General features: G+C 36.7%; 1 protein-coding gene across 3 annotated transcripts in view; it reads left to right on the top strand.

The window, feature by feature from the left end:
- Positions 1-15,708, top strand: part of DLD (dihydrolipoamide dehydrogenase) — a 65,985-nt gene that overhangs the window by 5,758 nt on the left and 44,519 nt on the right. For all 3 annotated transcript variants that reach the window (XM_061198422.1, XM_061198420.1, XM_061198421.1), the window contains exons 3-8: positions 3,354-3,433; positions 3,923-3,991; positions 4,572-4,641; positions 6,094-6,194; positions 6,503-6,646; positions 7,082-7,183. In XM_061198422.1, the coding sequence (XP_061054405.1) occupies positions 3,354-3,433; positions 3,923-3,991; positions 4,572-4,641; positions 6,094-6,194; positions 6,503-6,646; positions 7,082-7,183 (566 nt within the window). The remainder of the gene's footprint in view (positions 1-3,353; positions 3,434-3,922; positions 3,992-4,571; positions 4,642-6,093; positions 6,195-6,502; positions 6,647-7,081; positions 7,184-15,708) is intronic.

The raw sequence follows: 15,708 nt of genomic DNA, 5'->3' as shown, positions 1-15,708 counted from the left end.
TACGTGCCTATTTCCCCTAACTATAACGTAAGGTTTTTGAAGGTAGTGGTGATTTCCTCATAGGGTAGGCATTCATGAAATTTGATTTCATTCTGATAGTGAAGAGCTTCGTGTCATTTTAGTTGGAGTTCCTGATTGACCTGGAGATTATGGGATCATCTGAGTGTTTGGGAGGCATAATGGTGTAGGAGCATAGGCTTCACAATCTAAAGAATATGGCTTGAATCCTGGCTGGATCAATTACTAATTGTGCAACCTTACATAGGTTGTTTAGTTACCCTCAGCCTTATTTTCTCCCTGTTAAATGGCAATAATAACTGTGTAACAGAGATGTGCTGAGGCTTAAATAAGACGACAGGAAGCATTTAGCTCACTACCTGGCATGTAAATTATCCAAGTGGCAGATAATATTGCAGACTGACTTCTTAAAACATGTGTTGTAATTTGTTGATGATTACAGTTGGTTTGTAACTGGACACCTTTATTTCAGTGGTAGCCTTGATAATGTGGTATCCTTAGTTTCCTCATAATGATATAATAAGTAACATTTGTAGAGTAACTTGTAGAGCACTTTTTCCTGCTTTTTCTTTCAGTTCATTTCATGGCGTTGACTAATTAAGTCAGTCACCTCTTATTTTACCCCAGTTTTTTTTAAAGTATCAACGCAGTAGCTTTCTGCTGGTATTTTACTGCCACCTGAAATGAAGATTGCTATCCAGCTGTCTTTTGCCGTTTTGGCTTAGTCATCGTTCTCTTACGCTATCAATTTGTATATCCTTTTCAGTTTTTCTTTTTCACTTTTAAAGGCTGATGCTAGTTTTGTAAAATTATATATTAAGTGTTCCCTAAATTAATGTATTTTGTTTAACTACTTTTCTATATACTGATTTTTAAAACTACTTTAAAATTGAGAAATGCTTCTTGACAAGGAGATGGTGAGTCAGAATCAGGTATTGTAAACTGTCACTTGCAAGCAGCCTTTGGTAAAGGTGAAAGCTAGCTGGTTTGTTTTTCCAGTATTTTATTATGAAAAATTTCAAACATTTAGAAAAGTTGCAAGAATTTTACAGTGAATACCCATGGATTCTTCACATTTTACTATACTTACATTATCACATATCTGTTCATCCATATACGTATCCATTCATTCTTCTTACTTTTCTGATGCATTTCAAGGTAAATTGCAGACATTGGTGTACTTCCCCTAAATAACAGCTTATTTTTGAAGCTTTGCACTGGATCATACCCTCCTATACTTTCAGTTGACAAGTCTTCAGATGAAGACTTTTCTTTTGTCCCTTCATCTTTGTGCTTCCTAGCACTTTAGTGGGATTCTGATGGAATGGTACACTTAGTATCTTCAGTGCACGGTGAATTGTTTTTTGGTATTTTCTATGGTTTTTAAAAAGACCTAAGATCACACAGTAAATTGGGAAATAAAATGCAAGTATTTTGGCTTTTTTGTGTTTAAATTTAATCAATAAACATGTATATTATAACCAAAAAATGTTAAAAAATCAGCAAAGAAACATGTTTTGTAGCTTGTATTTACATTACTGTGAAATTAAAAATTAGGACCCAAACAAAGGGATATTGTTTAGGTCCTGATTTGGTTCAAGATTTGAAAATAGAAATACATTTTATTACATACTTAATTCTGAACATGAATGAGTGAACCAAGCATTGTGGCCAAAAAGCATAAATGGGTCAGTAAAAATTGAAGCAATACTTTTATCATGTATTGGACCAGCTATATTTTTTTCATGTATTGAGTAATCCTCATTATCATCTGACATAACCAAGGAGAATCAGTACTTTGATTTATTCAGTAGGACGATTCTTAGATTTTGTGGATAACTGGGTTGGATAACTTGTTAGTTGTCATCCAACATAGAGGTTATTTGATTCTGTTCAGGCCAGCAAAGGTCTTTTGAATGATAGTACACTCCCATCCCCTAGAGGGTGTGTGTTTTGTGGGGGAGGGATGATAAGAAATTAAAATTGCTGTCTTTGTAGGTCAGAATATAGTTATTATACAGTGAATACTTACTATGTACGTTCCAGGTACTATGCTAAGCTATTTGCATATATTATTTATTCTGTATTACAGCCCTATGAGGTAGATTTTCTTGTACTGTTTATTTTGCAGATGAGTAAACTGAGGGTGAAGCAGGTTAAATTACTCATCTAAGGTCAGATAGCTAGTAATTATAAAGCTTGATTATTGCTCTTGGGGATAGGTGAAACTGAGGAATGGAGTAGTTTGAATAATGGAAAGACCACTGGAAGGAGAGACAGAAAACTTAATTTTGTCTCTGCCACACGATTGCTAGATGACCTTGGGCAAGTTAATTGACCTCTCTGAACCTAGTGTTTTTTATCTGTGATATATCGGATATATGCCATCCTTACCTTCCTCCTAGGAAGTTCTGGGAAAAACATGATAATATATGTGAAACTGTGTTAAAAACTGCTAAATGCTAGGTTGCAATGACAGTTGGGGAGTGGAGAAGGGAGACTGTCTCTAACTCTTAACAGTTATTATTGCTTTATTTGATGTTGGATTGAGGAGAATGGGAATAATTGGACTTAATTTTACATTTGTATCATAATTATTATATTCCTCAGGCTACTGATCAAAGTTAACTTTCAGTTTCTTATCTTTATATGATGAATGTCCAGAATAGTTCATTGAGTTCTGTTTAGCCTATTATCTTAAACTATACAAAATGTATCATTATTCAAATAAAGTTCAAAACGTATTTGCCATGCATTATAGGGAAGCAGAGTTTTCCCCCTGGTATCTGAGAAGTACCTGAAAAGGATATAATCAGTCTTAAATTTGTTGAGAGAACTAAAGTATTATACAAAATTATCTTATTTAATCCAAACATCAATCATTTAAGGCAGTGTTATTGTTCCTGTGTGACAGAAAAATGAGGTCACTTAGTCACACAACTAATAAGTGACAGGAGCCACTTATTAGTTCAGGAGCTGAGATTTGAAGCCAGGTATGTCAGATTCCAAAGCTCAGGCTCTTTCCTTCATACAGATGTGTCAGTAAATGCCTGTCCGTTATGAAACTATGGAATTTAGCAAGGTCAGTGGGTACAAAACTCAGTTATATTTTGGTATGCCGTAATGAATAAATAGAAAACAAAATTTTAAAATCTGTGCCATTTTCAGTTATGTCAAAGAACATCAGGTACCTAGGAATGAATAGTACTGTGTAGAAAATGCTGATTATTTGCACTTTCTTGGAGGTGTAAAATGTAAGTTTTTTTTTTTTAATGTACTATTTTTGGTCAATATTAAGCAATTTATTGTTTTGTATCAATTTGCTTTTATTGTAGTTGATGCTGATGTAACAGTGATAGGTTCTGGTCCTGGAGGATATGTTGCTGCTATTAAAGCTGCCCAGTTAGGCTTCAAGGTAAGGTTTAGGCTCAGACTAGGTGTTGATTCCTTTTCATTTGGCAAGAGTTGATCACATTCACAAAATACTTTGCAGGTAATTAATAATGGTAAATAATTTCTTAATTCTATAACTTATATTTAGGCCTGAGACTAATGAAGAGAGAGGGTTTATTCGGTTGTAGGATTTTCATGAAATGGAAAGTGAAGTCGTTATTTTTCCCCTCCCCCCAATACTTTTTTGTTTTGGCTTCTAATCACACTTTGGAAGATACAGTAATAGAGCCAAAAACATGTATTTGGTTGTTAAACAAAAATATTTTTTAGAATAATTCGCTTTTGGGTTAGTATTATTCAAATAATAAATTATAAAGGAGTCTATTTCATTCTCACAAACACAGCTTCAGTAGCATGTTTTGTAGAAGAATTAAGACAGATACATTTGGAATTTTAGTGAACCGAAACATTGCAGGTTATGTGCAGTAAATAATGTTTTCTTTGGTTGTAGGCAGTCTGCGTTGAGAAAAATGAAACACTCGGTGGAACATGCTTGAACGTTGGTTGTATTCCTTCTAAGGTGAGCATATGTTTTGTGCAGTGCAGAAATTTTTTCATTAGCCACCAGCTAGAAGGATATATTGAGATTAGAATATTAAACTAATACAGTTATTAAAAAATAAACCAGGGATGATAAAAACACGTTTTTCCTTTGTTAAAACTTAGAGTACTGTCATCAGTCTGCCATACATTCCTGAAATAACTTCATTGTCTCAGAATGCCTAGCCTTTGAGCTAGGCTCTGATGACAGACTCTGATGTTCCATTTTTTTTCTTTTTAGCTTTCCTTTACAGTGGAACAGATAATAGGTAGTAAATTCTTCTTTTAGGCCCTTTATATATGAAAATATGACTGCTTTTTTAACCTGCCTTTCTGAAGTGTGTATTTAATTCGTTGCTTTTAAAGAAAATAAAGGTGTTTTTTCATTCTTGTTTGTTGAACGTTTAAGTCGTTATTGTTTGTCTTAGATTAATTATGTAAGAACAGAAACTGAATTGGTGTAGTCCTATATGCTATTTCACATAGAGAATGTCATTTTGTAAGTGGTTTTTGATTATATATAGTTTGTGAAATTTGATAATTGAGTCTATTTTCTTTAGGCTTTATTGAATAACTCTCATTATTACCATATGGCCCATGGAAAAGATTTTGCATCTAGAGGAATTGAAAGTATGTATACCTTTCATATTTAGCAATATTATCACTTAACTTGACTCTTCTGGCTTAACTTGACTTGTGTCTAATGAGTGTGTAATATATGTTCAGTGAGGGAAGAGTAAGAAAAAGACCTTAAAAATGTGAAAAGATTTATTTAAGAAAGAAGGCTTAAATTCATATTCCTACTATGACGTCTTGTGTTCCTTTGCTAACGTGTGTGTGTGTGTGTGAGAGAGAGAGAGAGAGAGAGAGAGAGAAAGTCAGTTTTTATTTCCCTGAAACCTAGAGATCATTAGGAGGCGGTGGATTCCTGAGTGCCATGGGCAAATAATGGTGAAGGAAGGAAAGTCTACTTAAGTTCTTGGTAGTGGAAAGAGATGCAAGGAGAGGGGGAAGGATGCAGCATAGTGGAAAAGAAGGACATTTCATAATGTTTTAATTTGTTAGGTCATATCTCCTGCCATTCTTTTTGGACTGTTTTCATTTCATCCTTTTTCTCCAATTATTGTTGTTTACAGATATATCCAGGAGGGTAGTCCTTCTAGGAAGGGCCAAAACACACCTTGGTTGGAGGTGGGGGGGGTTGTGTTAATTGATTTTCCTTCATTTATTTCTTTGTAGCAGTAGGTTCCTGAAAGATTGGGCTGTAGTGTAGGCAGAGAGGAAGGTATAGGAGTGATGTATATACATTAAAGCAAATATATTAAGCTAGATGAAAAGTAGAATCAAAACTCACTTTCTGTACCCACAAAGGAAAGAAGAGACAGGGTTAGTCAACGAAGTGCATTGTAGGTAAAGCTTCATGTTCTAGCTCTGTGACTTAGGTAAATCAAATCTCTCAGGGCCTCTGTTTCCTCATCTTTAAGATATGTGTTGGTTGCATGAGCTGATTTCTGAGGTATTCTTACATGTAAAGTTCTGTTGAGTTTGAGTTTCTTTATCTTCTGAGTTGCTTCAGAGTTTTCTTCTGAATTAAATGAGTGAGTAAAATCTAGTTTATTAAACTCTTTTATATTAAGCTTCTGTATTTGAAGTTTTCAAATGTGTATTTTTAGTGGTTTCATGAAATTTAGCCTTTTCTTTTGTTTGCAATTTCCAGTGATGTTTTACTTTGTCATTTTTATCAATACTTAAATTTAAATCTCTTCCAGATTTATAATTACAATAAGGTGTTTGGAGAATATATTGTCACAATGGGGTATAATGTTATATTTTGGACTTCGTTTTTCCTGAAGGTGGACTTTTTACAGTGTGTGATAGGTTCTGTTATTGTGATAGGATGCTGTTTGCCTTTTGCCAGCTACGATTATTGTATCAGTTATTAGATTAAAAAATTTTAATACTGCCTTTTATACAGTTCTGTAAGCATTAGGCTGCAGTTTTTTAGACCTTGATTAGTGAAAAATATCACACATTGCTTCAGGAGTTTAGCTATGGATTAAAGGTTTATTTAACAAATTACAGTGTCTGAAGTTCGCTTGAATTTAGAGAAGATGATGGAGCAGAAGAGTAATGCAGTAAAAGCTTTAACGGGTGGAATTGCCCACTTATTCAAACAGAATAAGGTCAGTGTGTTTAATGTTCAAATTTTTGCCTTATTTTATATACACCTTAACGTTGCTTTATGCTCACAGTGATGTTATTAGAACTTTGCTGCTGGAGAATATTTATTTAATTTAAAACAGTATGTTAACCTGAAATAGATTTCCCTGATACATATAACAAAACGTTTGCTGTTCCATATGTAGCATTACTAAGTAGGGAAGTATTTTGTATTGGATAAATTATTTAATAGTTTTTTCTTACTAATCATATTTCTTTCTCCAAAAAATAATTTTAAACTTTGTGAATTTATAAACATTATTTTATAAAGGTTGCTCATGTAAATGGATATGGAAAGATAACTGGGAAAAATCAGGTCACCGCTACGAAAGCCGATGGCAGCACTCAAGTTATTGACACAAAGAACATTCTTATAGCCACAGGTTCAGAAGTCACTCCTTTTCCTGGAATTACGGTATTTACATGTTTTACAACTGTCACAACCTTCCTACAGAAATATGTTTTATAAACGACTTTATGCTCTTTATGAACTTTGAATGACAGATCTCTGACTGAAGTACTGTATGTTGACAGTCATTCAGCTTTGGGAAATTGCCTGTCTTTATTCTGCAGTGATCGTGACCAGAAATAGAACACTGTATATTAAGATATATTGCAATTCAATATGAAGTTAAAATTGACCATTTTGTTTTGAAATGCTGAATGATAAATTTTTAAGTGAGCATTTTTAATGGGTTTTGATAAAATTGAGTCTATGGATAAAAGTCATAAGTAGCTCAAAGCAAATAAATGACTTAGTATTTTTAGTGATTATACTGAGTGAGATCACAGTTTATAATCAGTAGGTTTTTCCAAATAATTTTGATTGTATCTTTTTTTTAAATTACAGATTGATGAAGATACAGTAGTGTCATCTACAGGTGCTTTGTCTTTAAAAAAAGTTCCAGACAAGATGGTTGTCATTGGTGCAGGAGTAATAGGTGTAGAATTGGTGAGTGATGTTTTTCTCTGCCCCTTATTACTTAACATGGAGTTGGACAGGACTTAGTGGTGCTCTGTTTGATTCTTTGTATAACATCACAGGTAGATCAGCATTGAGGGTTTTTTTTTGTTTTTTTAAAAAATATTTATGTACATCCATTAGTTTTTTTTTATATAATTTTTTTTCTGCCTTTATTTATTTATTTATATTTTTAAATTTATTTATTTATGGCTGTGTTGGGTCTTCATTTCTGTGCGAGGGCTTTCTCTAGTTGTGGCAAGTGGGGGCCACTCTTCATCGCGGTGCGCGGGCCTTTCACTGTCGTGGCCTCTCTTGTTGCGGAGCACAGGCTCCAGACGCGCAGGCTCAGTAGTTGTGGCTCACGGGCCTAGTTGCTCCGCGGCATGTGGGATCCTCCCAGACCAGGGCTCGAACCTGTGTCTCCTGCGTTAGCAGGCAGATTCTCAACCACTGCACCACCAGGGAAGCCGTATATAATTTTTAAAAAAATTTTTTTGGCTGCTTTGGGTCTTCGTTGTTGCGTGCGGGCTTTCTCTAGATGCGGCGAGCGGGGGCTACTCTGTGTTGCAGTGCGCAGGCTTCTCATTACGGTGGCTTCTCCTCTTGTGGAGCATGGGCTCTAGGTGCGCGGGCTTCAGTAGTTGCAGCACGCGAGCTCAGTAGTTGTGGCTCACGGGCTCTAGAGCGCAGGCTCAGTAGTTGTGGTCCACGGGCTTAGTTGCTTCCCGGCATGTGGGATCTTCCCGGACCAGAGATCGAACCCGTGTTCCCTGCATTGTCAGGCGGATTCTTAACCACTGCACCACCAAGGAAGTCCCAGCATTGAGTTTTGCTTAGACATTTATCTAGTAGTAAAGAATTTTCAAGGCAACCTATTTAAGTAATTATTAGTCATTAGAACATTCTCTTTTGTTTTGAAATCTGCTTCCCTGTATCTTTCACCTTTCCTATTCCCTAGAACTGGACTAATTTTTAAAAATCTACCAGCCCTTCAGGTATTTAAATCTGCCAGCCCTTCGACCCTTCAGCAGACAGCTCTCATTCCGAGTGAATTACATTTCAGATAAAGACATGACTTATGTGACCTGACTCCTCCCTGCCTCTCCATCCTCATCTCGATCCCTCTTAACTCAAGTTTTAGAAATGTCACACTACTTGAAGTTCTCTGAATACTGTGCTGTCTCCTACCTTTTTGCTGCCTGGTTCTCCTTTCTTGTCCATCTGGCAGTTTTCATGTTTGTCCAGTGACCTCTATCCCTCCATTTTAGGAGTCCTTTCCCAGGGCCGTTTTACCTTGTAATCACCAAGAATGGCTCTACTTCTGAAATCACAAATCCAGACATTTTATTCTCTAACCACAAGCTCCTTTCCTCTAAGTTATTCCTCAGGTAGACAGGCTCTCTAACTTAATCAAGTTTTCTAGTCCCTAGATCCCTCTTATGTTTTTGCTCTCTGCCTTTATCCTGTCTTGACTGCTTTCCCGAGCAGGTTGGATTCTATAATGTGTCACTTTAATCACTTCCTTACAGGTGTTCTTGAGTCCCTTGCCTTGCTGTTCTGTCATATCTGCTTGGCAAAACTAGTCCTGGTTGAATTCAGCTGTCTGTCTGTTTATGCTATACCCAGGATATTGACTACACCAGGAGAAAGACATGCACCCTGCAGATTAGTACCTGTGTAAATTTTTGGTCACAGGTCTCAACAAGATCCTCAGCCTTGCTGACAACTCCATTATTTCCTTAGCTGGTACACTCTCCTGGTGCCTGCAATGGTTGTTTCATTTCCCACTCATCTCAAACCTCTGCCAGCACAGTGTCTTCCCCTGCTTGCAGATGACCTTGTCTCCTAAATTCCGCATAAGAGAAACCATCAGGTGAGAACTCCCTCAGCCTGATGCCCCAGATTTCAAAATATTTTTACCCATTGTTACACTTGTTCTCTTGTTCTCTGTTGTAACTCTGGAAGTGCTTTTTTCCCTAAGACTGAACCCTTCCCCCCTGCTTGGTAGTGCATCATCTCCTGCCTTCTTGGGGACTTTGTTTTGTGATTTTTATTTTTGTATTTTTTTTTAGTCTTCAAACTCTCCTCTATTTTTGCTTCCTTATTTACGTTTCAACCTGCTTCTCTGTGGGCACCTGTGTGCATTCACACATGCCAAGATGCCTTTGCACTCATAGACACAGGCTGTGTACACATAAATAAGCCTTTTTTTGATCCTGTGTCCTCCTTCAGTTGCTAATTTTCCTCTCACCTTCTCTTCACAACCAGACTTCTTGAAAGAGATGCCCACACTCTGTTTCATCAGTTTCCACTCACTTCTTCGTCCATGGCTTCTTGTGCCATCAAATTGCTCTTGACAGGGCATGAATGGATTTATTGCTCAATCCAGTGGACTGTTTTCTTCCCTGCTTTATTTGGTAGCAAACAGCATTGCTGATTTTCTTACGTTTGAAACTTTTCCCTTAACTTCTCTGATCAAACCACACTCTGTGGGTTTTCCAGCTACCCTTTGGGCTGACTTCTCATTCTTCCCTTTCTCAGCCTTCCCTTTAATTGTTAGTATTACTCTAGATTCTGTCTTAGGGTTCTATTCCAGACCCTTTTTGTCTTTCCACAGAATATTCTCTTCCCTCTTGCCTCAGTTACACAAGGACTCATAAATATTTGCAGCCTAATCCTTTCTCCTTGCCTCTGAATTTTTATATCTGAATGCTTACCAGCATCTCTGTTTGTAGGTCTCACAGACACTCAGTTCAGTAAGTGCCTCTTAACCTTTCTCTCCCTCTTTCACTCCCCAAAATAAAACAAAGCCTGTTTCTTTTCTAACATTTCCCATCTTTGAGTGGTACTGCCATCTATCTAGAGGCCTAAAGAAGTTTGGAAACTATATGTGACCTCTCCCATGCTTTTGTGCCCCATATTGAGTCAGTCCCTGGGTCGTAATGTGATACTACCTGTTAGGTGGCTCATGAATATATCCTCCTCTTTTCATGTATCTCCTTAGATCCCAGTTCATGCCAAGATCATGTCTTACCCTGGGTTTCTCTTACTTCTTTAACTTTTTCTAATCTGTTTTCCTCAGAGTGGCTGAAGTGATTTTTCTGTAACACAAATGTAATCATGTCTCTTCCCTGCTGAAAACCCTTCAATGACTCATTATAGCTGTTAGGATAAGTACAAACTCTTAAATGTTGGTTGGTGTTGGCTCAGATCTCCAGCCTCATTTCTAACCCCTTTCGCTCTCAAACTATGTTCAAGGTATATTGAAATATCAGTTCCTGAACAAGCTGCATTCTTTGTCTGTAGGTAGGCCTTCCTTCTGTTTGGAACATTTCATCCCTCTACGAGTTTCTGCACTTTCTGAGCCCTTCCCTGCCTACCCTAGATGTCCTTAGGCACTCTTGCTGAGTGTTCCATTGCACCCTATACTTCTTATTCTAGCATTTATCTTGCTTTCTTGATGTTACTTGTTCACTTGTCTCTCTTTCATTAAATCATAAACTCCACGAGGGTAGAGATGCTGGCTGTTTGATTTACTGTGTGTCTTTAGGATCTAGCGTAGTGGCTGATCTATAATAAGTACTCGTATTGGCTTTTATTATTGCTCTATAAACATTTGTTGATATAATAAATACCTTTCAAATGTCAGCTTAGAAGTTACCTTTTTAGTGGAGACTTCTGTTTAAGAAAGCTCAGGTCTTTCCTTCTTCAAGTCTTCAGTATAATGTGTCTACATCTTTGCGTCATCTACTAACAGTATATTGAATCTATTTGTTTATGTCTGTCTTTTTTATAGGACCATAAGCTCCTTAAAGGCAGAGATTGAGTTTTATTCATATTTATTCATATTTATTCATATTCTCCATTGCTTTTCTTTTTTTGTTGTTGTTTTTGTTTTGTTTTTTTGTCTGCACCACGCCACATGCGGGATCTTAGTTCCCAGACCAGGGATTGAACCCTTGCCCCCTGCAGTGGAAGCGCGGAGTCTTAACCACTGGACCACCATGGAAGTCCCTGATACTGCAGTCTTTAACCAGTTAAAAACATAACTGAATACCTTGCTGATACCAAAATATACTACATTAACCAGCCCAGAAAAACTTTTAGAAAATAAAGTGTGGGTTGTTTACATGACCTGTTTGAAACACTTGTGGTAGTGTCTAACAATTGTCAAACCAGCTGTTTAAAAATCTCTTCTAGTATTTAGCAGAGATTGACCTCTGCTCCACATTTCAGAGTCTATTCTTTTTTCTTTCTCTTTAACTTTTTATTTTATATTGGAGTATAGTTGATTAACAATGTTGTGTTAGTTTCAGGTGTACAGCAAAGTGATTCAGTTATATGTATATATGTATTTATTCTTTTTCAAATTCTTTTCCATTTAGGTTGTTACGTAATATTGATCAGAGTTCCCTGATTGGGTTATCCATTTTAAATATAGTAGTATGTACATTATCAATCCCAAACTGCCTAACTTCATTTGTATATTTCTTTTTTCAACCTCACATATGAGCGATATCATATGATATTTGTCTTTCTCTGTCGGACTTACTTCATTCAGTATGACAATCTCTAGGTCCATCCATGTTGCTGCAAATGGCATTATTTCATTCTTTTTATTGGCTGAGTAATACTCCTTTGTATATATGTACCACATCTTCTTTATCCATTCATCTGTCAGTGGACATTTAGGTTGCTTCCATGTCTTGGCTATTGTAAACAGTGCTGCAATGAACATTGGGGTGCATGTATTCTTTTGGACCATGTTTTTCTCTGGATATATGCCCAGGAGTGGGATTACAGGATCATATGGTAGCTTTATTTTTAGTTTTTTAGGGAGCCTCCATACTGTTCTCCACAGTGGCTGTACCAATTTACATTCCCACCAACAGTGTAGGAGGGGTCCCTTCTCTACACGCCCTTTCCAGCATTTATTGTTTGTGGATTTTTTGATGATAGCCATTTTGAATGGTTTAAGGTGATATCTCATTGTAGTTTTTTTTTTTTTAAGATTTTTTTTTTGATGTGGACCATTTAAAAATCTTTATTGAATTTGTTACAGTATTGCTTCTGTTTTATGTTTTGGATTTTTGGCTGCAAGGCATGTGGGATCTTAGCTCCCCCACCAGGGATTGAACCCGTACCCCCTGCATTGGACTGCCAGGGAAGTCCCCTCCGTTGTAGTTTTGATTTGCATTTCTCTAATAATTAGCGATGTTGAGCATCTTTTCATGTGCCTCTTGGCCATCTGTATGTCTTCTTTGGAGAAATGTCTATTTAGGTCTTCTGCCCATTTTTTGATTGGGTTGTTTGCTTGTATGATATTAAGCCCTATGAGCTGTTTGTAAAGTTTGGAGACTAATCCCTTGTTGCTTGCATCATTTGTAAATATTTTCTCCCATTCTGTGGGTTATCTTTTCATTTTGTTTGTGGTTTCCTTTGCTGTGCAAAAGCTTTTGAGTTTAATTAGGTCCCATTTGTTTTTGTTTTTATTTCAATTTCAATTAGTCTGGGAGATGGATTGAGAAAGATATTACTGTGATTTATGTCAGGGAGTGTTCTGCCTATGTTTTCCTCTAAAAGTTTTATAGTGTTCAGTCTTACATTTAAGTCTTTAATCCATTTTGAGTTTATTTTTGTGTATGGTGTTAAAGAATATTTTAATTTCATTTTTTTTACATGTAGTTGTCCAGTTTTCCCAGCACCATTTATTGAAGAGACTGTCTTTCCTCCATCGTATAGTACTGCCTCCTTTATCGTAGATTAATTGACTATAGGTGCATGGGTTTATTTCTGGGCTTTCTAACCTGTTCCATTAATCTATATTTCTATTTTTGTGCCAGTACCATACTGTTTTGATGACTATAGCTTTGTAGTATAGTCTGAAGTCAGGGAGCCTGATTCCTCCAGCTCCATTTTTCTTTCTCAAGATTGCTTTGGCTATTCGGGGTCTTTTGTTTCTCCATACAAACTTTAAGATTTTTGTTCTACTTCTGTGAAAAGTGCCGTTGGTACTTTGTTAGGGATTGCATTGAATCTGTAGATTGCCTTTGGTAGGATAGTCATTTTGACAGTATTGATTCTATCCAAGAACATGGTATCTCTCTCCATCTGTTGTGTTGTCTTCGATTTCTTTCATCAGCGTAGTATAGTTTTCAGAGTACAGGTCTTTTATCTCTTTAGGTAGGTTTATTCCTAGGTATTTTATTCTTTTTGATGTGATGGTAAATGGGATTGTTTCTTTAATTTCTCTTTCTGATCTTTTGTTGTTAGTGTATAGAAATGCAACAGATTTCTGTGTATTAATTTTGTAACCTGCAACTTTACCAAATTCATGATTATGAGCTCTAGTAGTTTTCTGGTACAGTCTTCAGGATTTTCTATGTATAGTATCATGTCATCTGCAGACAGTGACAGTTTAACTTCTTCTTTTCCAGTTTGGATTCCTTTTATTTCTTTTTTTTTTTCTTTGACTGCTGTAGCTAAGACTTCCAAAACTATGTTGAATAAAAGTGGTGAGAGTGGACATCCTTGTCTTGTTTTGTTGAGTATGATGTTAGCTGTAGGTTTGTCATATATGGCCTTTATTATGTTGAGGTATGTTCCCTCTATGCCCACTTTCTGTAGTTTTTATCATAAATGGGTATTGAATTTTGTCAAAAGCTTTTTCTCCATCTATTGAGATGATCACATGGTTTTTATTTCTCAGTTTTTTGATGTGGTGTATCACACTGATTGATTTGTGGATACTGAAAAATCCTTGCATCCCTGGGATAAATCCCCCTTGATCGTGGTGTATGATCCTTTTAATGTATCGTTGGATTCAGATTTGCTAGTATTTTGTTGAGGATTTTTGCGTCTATGTTCATCAGTGATATTGGTCTGTAATTTTTTTTTTTGTGGTATCTTTGTCTGGTTTTGATATCAGGGTCATCACCCTCATAGAATGAGTTTGGGAGTTTTCCTTCCTCTGCAATTTTTTGGAACAGTTTCAGAAGGGTAGGTGTCAACTCTTCTCTAAATGTTTGATAGAATTTGCCTGTGAAGCCACCTGGTCCTGGACGTTTGTTTTTTGGGAGTTTTTAAGTCACAGTTTCAATTTCGGTGCTTGTGATTGGTCTGTTAATATTTTCTCTTTCTTCCTGGTTCAGTCTTGGGAGATTGTACCTTTTGAAGAATTTGTCCATTTCTTCCACGTTGTCCATTTTACTGGCATATAGTTGCTTGTAGTAGTCTCTTATGATCCTTTGTATTTCTGTGGTGTCAGTTGTAACTTCTCCATTTTCATTTCTAATTTTATTGATTTGAGTCCTCTCCCTTTTTTTTCTTGACAAGTCTGGCTAAAGGTTTATCAATTTTGTTTATCTTTTCAAAGAACCAGCTTTTAATTTCATTGATCTTTGCTGTTGTCTCTGTTTCATTCATTTCTGCTCTGATCTTTATTTCTTTCCTTCTACTAACTTTAGGTTTTGTTTGTTTTTTCTCTAGTTGCTTTAGGTGTAAGGTTAGGTTGTTTATTTGGGATTTTTCTTACTTCCTGAGGTAAGATTGTATTGCTGTAAACTTCTGTCTTAGAACTGCTTTTGCTGCATCCCATAGGTTTTGGATTGTTGTGCTTTCGTTTTCATTTGTCTCTAGGTTTTGTTGTTATTTTTGTTTTGTTTTGTTTTTGCCAAGCCGGGCGGCATGTGAGATCTTAGTTTCCTGACCAGGGATCCATCCATTGGTTGTTTAGTAGCATATTGTTTAGCCTCCATGTGTTTGTGTTTTTTAGCTTTTTTCTTGTAGTTGATTTCTAATCTCATAGTGATGTGGTTGGAAAAGATGCTTGGTATGATTTCAGTTTTCTTAAATTTACCGAGGCTCACTTTGTGACCCAGCACGTGGTCAGTTCTGGAGAATATTCCACGTGCCCTTGAGAAGAATGTGTATTCTGCTGCTTTTGCTTTTTTTTTTTTTTTAATTTATTTATTTATTTTTGGCTGCGTTAGATCTTTGTTGCTGTGCGCGGGCTTTCTCTAGTTGCAGCGAGTGGGAGCTACTCTTCGTTGCGGTGCACGGGCTTCTCATTGAGGTGGCTTCTCTTTATTGCGGAGCATGGGCTCTAGGCGCATGGGCTCTGTAGTTGTGGCTCGCAGGCTAAGTTGCTCCGTGGCATGTGGGATCTTCCCGGACCGGGGCTTGAGCCCGTGTTCCCTGCATTGGCAGGCGATTCTCAACCACTGCACCACCAGGGAAGTTCCCTATTCTGCTGCTTTTGGATGGAATGCTCTCTAAGTATCAATTAAGTCCATCTGGTCTAATGTGTCATTTAAGGCCTGTGCTTCCTTGCTGATTTTCTGTCTGGATGATCTGTCCATTATGAAAGTGGGGTGTCAAAGTCCCCCACTATTATTGTGTTAGTGTCGATTTCTCCCTTTATGGCTGTTAGTATTTGCTTTATGTATTGAGGTGCACCTATGTTAGGTGCATATATATTTACAATTGTTATATCTTCTTCTCGGATTGATCTC

The sequence above is a fragment of the Eubalaena glacialis genome, chromosome 8, assembly GCF_028564815.1.
Source record: "Eubalaena glacialis isolate mEubGla1 chromosome 8, mEubGla1.1.hap2.+ XY, whole genome shotgun sequence".
Lineage (NCBI taxonomy): Eukaryota > Metazoa > Chordata > Mammalia > Artiodactyla > Balaenidae > Eubalaena > Eubalaena glacialis.
The sequence above is the reverse complement of the archived record's forward strand: the minus strand, read 5'-3'. Positions and strand labels throughout refer to the sequence as shown.